This window comes from Labeo rohita, chromosome 4, assembly GCF_022985175.1.
Source record: "Labeo rohita strain BAU-BD-2019 chromosome 4, IGBB_LRoh.1.0, whole genome shotgun sequence".
NCBI classification, from domain to species: domain Eukaryota; kingdom Metazoa; phylum Chordata; class Actinopteri; order Cypriniformes; family Cyprinidae; genus Labeo; species Labeo rohita.
In genome coordinates, this window is record NC_066872.1 from 44,558,513 (window position 1) to 44,571,586 (window position 13,074).

At 26.1% G+C, this 13,074-nt stretch overlaps 1 protein-coding gene across 9 annotated transcripts in view; it reads left to right on the forward strand.

The window, feature by feature from the left end:
• The window catches only part of osbpl8 (oxysterol binding protein-like 8), a 77,616-nt gene that overhangs the window by 44,712 nt on the left and 19,830 nt on the right, over positions 1-13,074 (forward strand). The window contains exon 1 of one of the 9 annotated variants that reach the window (XM_051107349.1): positions 35-339. The exons of 7 other annotated variants lie outside the window; for them this stretch is intronic. In XM_051107349.1, the coding sequence (XP_050963306.1) occupies positions 192-339 (148 nt within the window). In that variant the 5' untranslated portion in view covers positions 35-191. Of the gene's footprint in view, positions 1-34; positions 340-13,074 lie in introns of those variants that run through there. One more of the 9 variants, XM_051107343.1, reaches the window with a different exon arrangement.

Genomic DNA, 13,074 nt, shown 5'->3' on the forward strand with positions numbered 1-13,074 from the left:
GCAGTGAGTAACAGTGAGGGAGCGTGAGTGTATGTTCAGAGCGCGCTCCGTCAGCTGTAGTACTAGCAGCAGTGGAGTATGTGTGTAGAGCACAGCTGAATGTGTTTGTGTGTGTGTGGTGACTGCCGAATTACCGCCACAGCCCCTCAGCCTCGCCCTCTTCGGGGTGAGGCCGCGCTCCGGCCGCCCTCATGATGAAGCAGGATGGGATTCTGGGCCGCCGCCGGTTCTCCACCTGTGGAGGAACCATCTCGGGCCGCCCGGCCCATCCCGACGGACGCAAACTCATACGCAACGCCTCGTTCGGGGGGTACAACGAGCTGTCCGTCTGCTTGCCAGGTGGGTCCATCTCGGGAAACTTTCACGTGTTTTATTTGTTTGGCAGGTAGTTTCGATCGATGCATTTGTGCCAGGATGGGTTGCAGGCTCTTGAACGATGGGCGTAGCAGCAGTCTATTAAGTTTTATTGTTTTGGCAGTTTGCTGTCGACTAAATGTGTGCATTTGACTTTTGACTGCCCTACAAACTAAAGTGCATCCATTAACTGACAGCACACTAGCATCTGTAATTCACTGCACCGCTGTCGTTTAAGTGTGTGATGCAGTATGTTTGTTTTAACCTTCAATTACAGTAAATGCACATTTTTTCAGTAGTCGGCACTGGAAATGGGAATCGTAAGGAATATAACAATTACGTTTTTGGTTCTACTTAACATCTTCATTATTCATTTAATAATTAAAGAGTACTTTATCCCAACTATATGCTCAGCAATAGAGTAAGCAAAAAAATTACAAAACAATTTTTACTTGTTTTCTTTATATAGTATATTGTTGTATTGTTGTAGTGTGTAGTTAGAATACATTATTTGTAATAATTTGTAATAATTATTAATTATTAAATTAACAAAGAAAACATTGTGGAACCAAATCACAATAGCATATACTATTAAGAAAAACAATACATTTTTGTTTTTCATGACTAATATTATTAACATTATTATAGTAATATTTATATAAATATTTTATATGTAAATAATTGTGGAATAATTAGTCCTAATACACATACACTTAACATTATACTAAACTAAAAAAAATTATTACATTTTTTTTTGGTTAATAATGTTAATAAAAAGTATATAAAATGTATACATTTGTTACTGGTTTTATGTTTTAATATTATTATTATTAATACAATATTTTAAATGCATATTTATTATAATAATAATAATTATTATTATTATTAATATACATCAAAATTTATCTGGAAAAATCTAATATATAAAACACTGAATTCAAAAATGGATGAAAAAACCTACAAAATTAAATGTATATACATTTTGTAATATATATTTCTTAATAATATTATATTATTATATGGATATTTATTATTAATAATATATCTATAAAAACTTAGCAATATATTTTTAAATGATAATATAAATGTTTTTATCAATAATATTATAATATTATTATATGAATATTTATTATTAATAATAATATATCTGTATGATTACAATTTTGGTTCACTTAACATCTTCATTATTATTTAAATAATTAAGAAATAATTTATCCTAAATATATATCAACAATATACTAAACAAAGCCAATTAAATATTTGGTAATATAGTTTATAATATATATTATATTTGTATATAAAATGTTGTAATATATATTAAATAATCATTTTGATCATATTATATGGATATTTATTATTAATAATATATTTATACAAATTTTGTGATATATTTTTTAAATGATAATATTAATAAAAATATATAAAATGTATTACATTTTATATTGGTTTTTATCAATAATATTATAATATTATTATATAAGTACTTATTATTAATAATAATATATCTGTATGATTACAATTTTTGTTCACTTACCATCTTCATTATTATTTAAATAATTAAGGAGTAATTTATCCTAAATATATATCAACAATATACTAAACAAAACCAATAAAATATTTGGTAATATCATTTATAATATATATATATATTTTTTATATAAAATTAATTAATATTTGCATAATAATAATAATATATGATATTTATTATTTAATAATTTATATATTTATTGTAATAATTTTAGTAATTAATTGCACTGATTTAAGTCTTATAATTAATGTACACAATAATGACAAATTATTTCCCTTATTGTGTAGACTTAGATCAGTGCAATTAATTACTTAAATTGCCTAAATTAGGCTGAGTGATAAGTTTGGGACTGATTTTGACTATAAATATAAATTGGTTTTATAAATATAATATTTTACGAATAAGAAGCCGTTCTCAGTTCTGTTGTTCTCTGAAAGCTCATTTGACGGAAATCATAAGAACTATTTTTGTATTGTCGTCTACTCGAGGTCAGCAGATCGAGCTGTTCGGCTGGACGCAGATGTTTCTGCTGCAAATATGGAGTCGTTTCTGCTCTCATGGTGAATCTGACTCATGTCAGCGCGGCCTGCGCTCCATTTATCCCTCATGATTATGATTTAGAAGAAGAGAGGGATGCATTAAATGCTCTTATTTAAGCACGCGGGCTGCTGGATGCACCCGGCGTTGGCAGACGCTAGTCTTCCTTTAGCATGCTTCAGAGATGGTGTATTTATTTTAATACTTGGCATTTTCATTATCATCGCTATCCTTTTTTTGGTATTTTAATGGAGTCCGTTGAGCAGAGATTAGCTAATGGACCCAGAGTGTATTGCATTTGCACAAATCTTATGTGCGCATCACGTTCACCTGTGTGAAAATCAGCAGGGTTCGTTCAGAGGGTAATGGCTTTGATTTAATACTGTAGTGCTCACATCCAGCTTGATCTGTCATTATAGTGGATAAAGATGCAGAGCTCGACGGCAAACGTTCACTTTTTTTTCAGGGGCAATTTATTTTTCTCATTCTGAAATAACTGGTTCAGAAATAAATCACAATGTTTTTGTAAAGTAAAATGTTTGCAGAATAAATGAACTCATGATCTCAAAAGGATTTAAGGTGATACAGTCAATGTTTGGGTTTTTTGTTTTTATTGTACTGAAAATAAAATCTTTAGGACTCAATGGTAGATTTTATTTGAATTGCATTAAAAATATATCCATTTGAATTACACAATAGTAAACTTAATGTAATGCACATTTGTCAATATATGTGTGTGTGTGTGTGTGTGTGTGTGTGTGTATATATATAGATATATAGATATAGATATAGATCTAGATAGATAGATATAGATGAAATTACAATTAATAATACATTTTTTAATTTATTTATTTAGCAAAAATGTACTTGTTTATTACCAGTATAATTTATGTATGACTAACATTTTTACTTTTTTTGTCGTTGTTGTAATCTCATAAATTAAATGATTGTTCCACAACTAATGATTTTATGATTTAAAAAATATTTTTAAATTAAATAAAATTAATAAATTAATGCATTTTTTTATTTATTATTTCTTATTATTTTTTATTTATATATTATATATATATAATATTAGTAATACATTTTTTATTTATTTTTGTTGCTCTTGTTGTTTAAATCTCAAAATAATTGTTCCACAATTAATGATTTTATATATTTTTTAAATTAAATTAATAAATTAATGCATTTTTCTATTAAAAAATATTTATTAATTATATATATATATATATATATATATATATTCAATATTAAAATATTTTTTAAAATAATAAATGAATGCATTTTTTTAATTTAAAAAATTATATATAAATAATAAAAAAAAATTGTAATACTTTTTTTTTTTTTTTTAGCAAAAAGTTTACCTATTTATTACCAGTTTAATTTATGTATGTCTAACAAATATGCATCAACATTCAGTCTATAAGTTCATGTTAAAACGTTTTTATATGCAATTCAAGTAAAAAAAATCTTAAATTTAGGCCTTTTTTCCCTTTAGAGCATATCTATTTTGGTTCATACTGTTTAACTTTTTACTTTTTTTAGTAAATGTTTCTCTTTTCACAATTAACCGATTCATGATTTTATCTTTAAATTAAATTAATGCATTTTTAAATTTAAAAAATATATATATAATTTTGTATTTTTCTTTTTTTATTTATTTATTTAGCAAAAAGTTTACCTATGTATTACCAGGTTAATTTATGACTAACAAATATGCATCAGCGTTTAGTTTATTAGTTTAGTTTAGTTTAAAACTGTTTTATATGAAGCTTAAATACATAAATCTTAAATTTAGGCCTATTTTTTTCCCTTTAGAGCATATCTATTTTGTTTCAGCTACGTGTTAGAAGATCTTTGCGACTTTCATAGTCATATTTTGAGTAAAAAATGTTGGGCGGGGCTTCATTTTTATCCACTGCAATTTGATTGGACGGTGATGACATCATCTGACAAGAAAAGTTGTTTCACAGTGATTATACATTGTTTCTTTTTGTTTTTTTAAATTCAAATAACGTGCACAATAACACTAGAAGTATGTTTTTAAGAAAGAGTTTCATCATATTCACTTTAAATAGATCAATAGCTGCCTTCTCCTATAGCTTGGCTAACCAACAAACACCTTTTTTAATGAAGTTTAATTAAGCTGAAAGAAACGTGTCATTGCTAAACCTCAGAGCACCTGATTTGTCCTTAACGGTTTGTGCGTTATCACCAAAAATGAATTGAAGGGTATTTTTACTTCCGGACGAGTTGAGCTTTATTGTCCCACAGATTAATTTTTCAGCGAACTGCTCCAGATCTGCACTTTGCTGTATGAACTGACAGATTAGCACAGATGTGTGACTATTATTAGACAGGGTGTGCAAAAACACAGGTGCATTTTCCCGTCCTGACACCTGTGTGCCGAGCGGAAGACTCGCATATATCTTTTTGCCGCAAGGACATGGCGTTTTTGCTTTATTCTGCATTAATGAGGTTGTGATGCTCACATTGTCTAGTGTAGAGAGTAAAAACAACTATTTTAAACCTTGTGACATGCTGAAAATCCTTTACTTTAGTTGATGTTCCCAGTCAAAAATGTCTGAGCTTTTAAAAATTGCTTGTAAATCTGTTTTTATGGTGTATTTTAAGCAAATTTTGGACCTTGTTTTGGATTGGATTGATCGTAGGCCTCATTGATCTGAGCTCATGTACCTCAGTTTTTGAGTGCCACTCTTTTTTTTTTTTTTTGCATAATTTTAGCAATCTTCACTCAAAAAAATAAGGTGCATGGGCTCATATTGGGTAAAAATATAGGATTTTTATATTTTTATATTTTTATTTTTTTGTAGACTAGACATTTTTGACCAACACCACAAGTGTAACAAGGTGTAAACATGATTTTAGAATATTGAATAATAATAATAATAATAATAATAATTATTATTATTATTATTATTATTTTTATTATTCATTATATATTATTTAAATGGTTAGACAACCAGGCTATGGTTATTATGAATATTAAATAATTAAATAATCAAATAATAAAAATGACAATATAATAATAATAATAAATAAATAAATAAATAAATAAATAAATAAATAAATAAATAAATGGTTAGGCAGCTGAGCTACAATTATTATGCATATTTAATAACAAAAATGACAACATCATTATAATAATAATAATAATAATAAATTAATAAATAATGGTTTAAGAATGTTTAATTATAAGAAAAATTACATAATAATAATAATAATAATAATAATAATAAAATAGTTGCTTTTTAGATGTTAGACAATCTACAACTATTTTGAATAATAACAAAAATGACAACATAATAAGTATTAGTATTACAATAATAATTAATTAATTAATAATAATAATTATTATTATCATTATTATTATTATTATTATTATTTCTTTTTTTTTTTTTGCTAGACAACCAGGCTACTGTTATTATGAATATTTAATAATAATAATAATAATAATAATAATAATAATAATAATAATAATAATAATAGTTTATTAATAATATATTATTATTATTATTATTACAAAAAAATATATACTACAAAAATGCATTATTGAAAGTTATGCACGTTTTTTTGTTGGTGTCCAATAATTTTTATTATTGTAATGGTTTTGTTTATAATAATTTATTTTTGTATTACTCTACAACTGTAACTATCTGGGAGAAAAAAGAACAAAAAATATTGATACAATTTTTATGTGAAGTTGTTATACCGTGTGTCAACAAAGTCAGTAGGTTTTAGTCCAATGCATTGACAAAAACTAGCATTTATAAGAAATGAAAATGAGGTTGAAGTCTGTAGACTCATTCATATGTGGAGCGTGGGTCGTATGAAGCGTTAAACAGATAGCTTGTCTGTGTTTCTAGACGATGCTCTTTGCCCTTCAGATGGACTGAAGCTTGCAAAGGCGATCGGGGTGGAATTACACCCGTCTCTGCTGGTTTGCCGTAGTCAAGGACTCTGCAGGAGTGTGGAAATATCCCACACGTCACTGTCTCACTGCAGACAAACACAGATCCATGCTTCACAACCATCAATGCACAATACTTACGTGTGTTTAAAGTGCTCGAGCTTCATGTCGGGGTCCTGATCACACGTCTGGGTTGTTTTTGTTTGCATTACTCAAATATAAAACAGACAAACAGGAGTCAGAGTTGTTGAGCAGACGGCAGTGATAGTTTTATCTGTGCGTGGACTCTCTGTCTGTCCGTCTGCAGGCACGTGTGCTGAATGTTTGATAAGCAGGTGAATGTCTGCAGTGCTGCTGTCTGACAAAGATCTGTCAGTGCTTTTCAGTCTGAGTCGATATTTAGTTTGAGATTTTCTGTGTTGATCCAGTCTAAGCATCTCTCTCGCTCTGGCTCAGTTCTGGCTAATGATCTGTCTGTCTGTGAGCTCCTGCTTTATGTGTGGATTATTACTCACACAGCGTCATGGCTTATTAAACACACACACACACACACACACACACACAGATGTCTCATCTGGCTCCTTGTGGCGTGAGCTGTCGTCTTGCTGTGTTCCTGTAGCTTAGCGGTAAATATCTCTGTTATGACAGACAACAATTACAGATCAACTAGACTCTGACTCTGAGATGAGTTGGTGGATGATGAAAGGTTTAAAGCCCAGTTTAATATGCAGAGACAAATATAAGACATACAAATTATTCTAGTCATATATAGGGATATATAGGGTGGGTGAAAAGTAACTAGGCAATATTTAATAGCTATAGAACTTAGTATCATAATTATAATAATGAACAATTTAATAATCATTTTTATAATTATATAATATAAATAAATAATAATACTTTAATTATACTAATTATCTTACTCTGTGTAAATGTCAAAATATTGCTTAATAATAATAATAATAATAATAATAATAATAATATAAACAAACAAACAAACAAATAAATAAAAATGACAATAAAAAATAAAGTATAAAGTACTACAGCAAAAATTATTTATTATTATTATTATCATCAATAATATTAAATATTTATATTTAAAGTTTTTTTTATATTGTAATATATTTATTATATTATTTATGTTATATATAGCAATTATTGTAAATGAAAACTTAAATAAAATATTTAGACTACAACAAAATAAATCAAAACATTATTAAATATTCAGAATGTTTTTGTTGTAGTCTAATGACTTACACAATAATTGTTGTATTATTATTATTATTATTATTATTATTTTAGTTTTATATTATATTATTTTTAAAATAATAAAAACAATAATTAATAATTAGACTACAACAAAAAACATTATTAATGTTATTATTAAATATTCATAATGCAAGGTTTTTTGTTGTAGTGTAATGATTTTTATAATTGCAATATTTTTATTTAATTTAATAAAATAATTGAACTATCAATATTAATATTATTAAATATTATTGATGTTAGGAAAATTATTCAGAATGTTTTTGTTGTAGTTTAATGACTTTTATAATTGCAATATTTTTATTTAGTTTACAGAATAATTGTATTATTGTTATTATTATTATGCAAGTTTTTTTTGTTGTAGTCTAATGATTTTTATAATTGCAGTTTTTTATTTAATTTACTAAATGGCATCAATATTATTATTATTATTATTATTATTATTATTATTGTTATAAAATACAGTAATCAATAATCTTAATCGGTAATCAATTATTATTATTATTATTATTATTATTATTATTATTATTATTACTATTATTATTATTAAATATTAATAAATCTACCCACCCACCCACCATCTAACTTATTTTGTAGTCTAATAATTTTATGGTCATTTGAAAAAGTGGAATAAAACTATTAATCCATTGTTCATATCTGTCATCAGAACAATTAAAAATAATAAAAACCTGTATTTTAGATTTCCAGTGCAATTCTGTATTTTTAAATGCATCGTAAATGTATTGAAGGTATTTGTATTTTTCAGGGATGTGTTTTATGATGAATAAACATAAACCGACAGGACAGAGGAATTTAAAGGTCGCTCATGCTTATTGTTTGTTTTTGTTTTTTTTTTAGGACAGACTTGAGGTCAGACTTGATATCCAGAGACTGAACATTAATCTTGAATCTCATTGATAAAGAGCGTGTGTGTGCGTGCGTGTCACTCCAATCAATAGAATAGCAGAGAGAAGACAGGAAATGATGGGAACCCAATCCGAACGTTTCTCCAGTTCCTGTCAGATTGTAAAGTAAATCTTCTGACACAACACACGTGAGCCTGTTGTTAAATCAAAGCGTGGTTAATGCAGATTTATGCGGTCGCTAATATGCTAATAGACGAGTTATGCTGATGCTCTCGTCAAGTTGAGGACGTGTGGATTTTTCTGCGTATGATTAACATGTTGAAGAGCTTCTGGAGTGGCTTGTTTTTCCGAGACGAACACAATGCTTGGCCCGGTTTGCGGAGGAGAAACGGGAAACAATAGACTTGATTACCCGATCGATGGGTCGTCATTTACATCCGCCGCAGTTCGCAAAAACATCAGGTGAGAGTAAGAATATAACACAGTAATCTTGAGAATTGACCAGAAACGTCTCATTCTGTCAGTAAAGAGCACAATTTTTCTTCATTAAGGCTCTTACATGACTCATAGAGCAGGAAAGAGTCGCCAGCTGTTGAGTATCTGTGATTAAATCCGGCTGAATGTCTTTAAGTTGTCAGTCGTTGTCCTTTGAGAGATGCACGTAATATTACATATATGTGTGCATCTATACGTGGATATATGTGTATTTAAAATAGTAGTATATCAACATATAATGTTCTTAGATTTTCACTCAAATTGCTAGTAAATTTCGCCAAAATTACGAAGAAGTGGCAAGTAACACACTGAATTGTAAGATTTTGAAGTGGAAATACTGAAATAGTGTTTTCTTTTAAAACGTACTCAAACTTTGTTATATTTGCATCTTCGAAAAACCAATTTTTACCTATTTAAAATTATATAAAATTATATTAATAATAATAATAAGAATTTATTATTGTTATAATTTAATATTTATAACATGGAAATCTCAAAATATTGCTTAATAATAAAAGAAATAATAATATACATAAATGAGTAAATAAAAATGTTACAATAAAGAATAAAGTACTTCATATTATTATTATCATAAATATTTATAATAAAAATGTATTATTATATTCTATTTCTATTTATTTCTGTTTAATATTAATCAGTTGTTTATTTTATTTCACATTTTCATTTAAATTTTACTTAAAGTTTTAGTAATTTTGTGTTTTTATTTGTTTTTACACATTAATATGTTTTTAATTTTTATTAAATTTAGTTTTAGTGATTTTGAGAAATACTGCCTTGGCAACCAGCTGAAATAAAATGTTGTTATTATTATTATTATTATTATTATTATTATTATTATTTGTACTTTTATTATAGTTAGTTAGTTGGTTATTTTATTTATTTATTTATTTATGTTATTATTATTATTATTATTATTATTTATTTTTTTTTTTTTTTTTTTCAGTTTTCAGGCATTTTTATTATCTTACATATTATTACCCGGCATTAGGGATATTATTATATTATAATTATATTAGTTAACTAAAACTGAAATTTTACATTTTTTTTTTTTGTTTAAGTTATCATTTATTTTATTTTAATATTTATTTTAATATTTATATTTTAATATCCGTTTTAAGATTTTAATTTCAGTTTTAGTTAACTATTTTTTGTAAACTGATTTTTTTTTTATGATTCTATATAAAGAAATGAATAAAAAATAAAGCAATTGTTGTAAATAACACAATAATAAAATAAGACTACAACTAAATTAATCAATATTAATGTTATAATTAAATATTCAGAATGTTTTTGTTGTTGTAATGACTTTCATAATTGCAATATTTTTATATTACAAAAATAATTGTATTATTATTAATATAATTATCATTACTGTAAAATTTTATTGTTATTATTTTATTTTTAAAATATTCAAAACGCACTCCAAACATTGTTATATTTAAATCTTTAAAAAAACAATTTTTACTTATTTTAAAAGCTTGCCGTCTTTCTCTTTCAGGGGAAAACGCACCAAAAATATTGATGTTTTTACATCCTCAACAGGGGCGTATGCACATTTCTGTCCAGTAAAACTGCTTTCTATATGGGGAATGTGTTTAAATAACAAATAGCCCTTTATAAAACGGTTTGTGATTCATCTCGCCTGTTCTTAGAAAAGTCAAAAGGTCATTTGACTAACATAAGACACAAAACTGCATTCATAAAGTTATTTTATGGTGTCTTCGATCCTTATTTCTATTAACTTGTCAACTTTTTTTCTTCCTCTCGGGCCCAACAAAGCCTGAGACAATGACTCCGTCAAGTAGAGATGTTATATAAAGTGACAGTTGTGCTATACTTGTCTGAGAAACTAACTAGTCTTGACAGAAGTGACATTGATGGTTCGTCCTTGGCCTTATCTAATGAAACTCTTTTAGTTTTTGCTAATGATGAAGTGTTATACTTTCCTCAAGGCCTTAGATATGAGACTCGTCCATTCTCCCATCACCGTCACAACACGCCAGAGTTATCATTGTTAACTAAAACCATGAAAAAGTTACTTTAAGTAAAACGTTAAACAGTAATATGACTGAACACGCAAATTTGTGCACTTACAAATCAACCAAACTCTAAAAAGTGTCATGATGATTCATGCTACACATGTTATTTTTAAGTTTGGTAGCAGTTTTTGCTATCAGATGTGTGTGTTTTCCTCCAGCTGCTGTGAATGTCTGACTCATGGCACTCAGAGGTGTTGATGCAGATGTCACACAGGTCTTTTCTTAGGGTCGTGAAACTGAAATAATCACAGAATTCTGCTCGAGCTGAAATTGGCGTCTGAATGCAGGTCTGGGATCAGATTTTTTTACCCAAATGCAGATTTAACATTGACCGATATTGGTTTTTCAGCAGTGGAGACCAGTGTTCATGAATATCGAGGAGGTGTAGCTGAAAAAATACTGAAGTGTCTCTAAAAAAATATCACAATTCAGAACAAAAACAAGTAACATGAGAATCCTACATGTAAATTTTGTGTGTATATAGTATGGTGGTTTCTAATATTTATTTTTATTGTATTCATTTGGTAATAAACTGTACACAAAAAGGAAAAAGGCAAAAAAAAAAAAAAGAAGGGCAAAGAGGTTGCGTGGCCTTTTAGTATTTTATATTTTTATTTAATATTTTTATATGCACAGCAGTGTTATTTTAGTATAATTGAGACACTATTATAGTTTTTATTAATATTTTCAGTCAATTGTTTATTCTTTTTACAATTTAATTTAAATTTTACTTAAAGTTTTAGTAATTTTGTGTTTGTTTTTTTATATTAGTATGTTTAGAATATTTTAGTAATTTCATTATTTAAAATTAAACTAAAATGAAAATGAGAAAACCAGCTGAAAAAAAAATGTTTTATTACTATTATAATTATTATAATTATTATTAATAATAATAATGTATTGTTATTATTATACTTAATTTATTATTATTATTATTATTATTATTATTATTATTATTATTATTTATTTGTATTTTTCAGTTTTTGGCCATTTTTTAGATTACTGGTCATCAGGGATATTATAGTTGACTAAAACTGAAACTAACAATGAAACCATTTATTTAATTTCAGTTAGTGTTTATTTTATTTTAAGGTGCTTTTTTAGGTTTTAATTTTAGTTTCAGTTTTAGTTAACAATTTTTTTGGAAATTGATTTTTTTTTTTTTTAAGGATTCTATAGAAAGAATTGAATAAAAACTTAAAATATATTAAAATATAATATATATTAATTATTAGTATTTACTAATTAGTATTTTATTAGTGTTTTAAAATATATATTTTAATATTACTATTTTATTATTAAAAAGTTTTTTATGTTTTTAAATGTTCTTAATATTCTACATAATTGTATATTAAAATGTTTTTATTATAAATTTAATAAATTATTTATTTTATAAAAAAAATAAAATGTTAATATTTAATGTTTCATATATTTTTATTTTTTAGTTTTCTGCCATTTTTTAGATTGCTGTGCATCAGCGTTATTATAGTTAACTGAAACTGGAACTAAAATTAAAACCATTTATTTTAGTTAGTGTTTATTTTATTTTATGTAGCTTTTTTGTATGGTTTTAATATTAGTTTTAGTTAACTATAATAACCCTGAGACATATATACATATTTACAATAATAATAATAATAATAATAATAATAATGACCAAAAAAACTCAACAAAATTACTTTGTACTTTAACTAAAATTAAAATATGAAAAATATTAAAATAAAAACATATTAAAAAATATAATAAAATATTAATGATACCAAAATAACACACAGTTGTACACTAATAAGTGAAAACAACACAGTAACACTTACAATAAGGTGTCATTTGTTAACATTAATGTATTAAAAAAAGCATGAAAGAACTATGAACAATACATTTATTATACTATTTATTAATCTTTGTTAATGTTAGTTAATAAAAATATAGTCGTCAATTTTTTTTGTCCATGTTAGTTCACAGTGCATTAACTTATTTACTGATTTTAATAATGTAATTAGCAATGCTAAAATTATATAAGTACTGTTCATTCTTAGT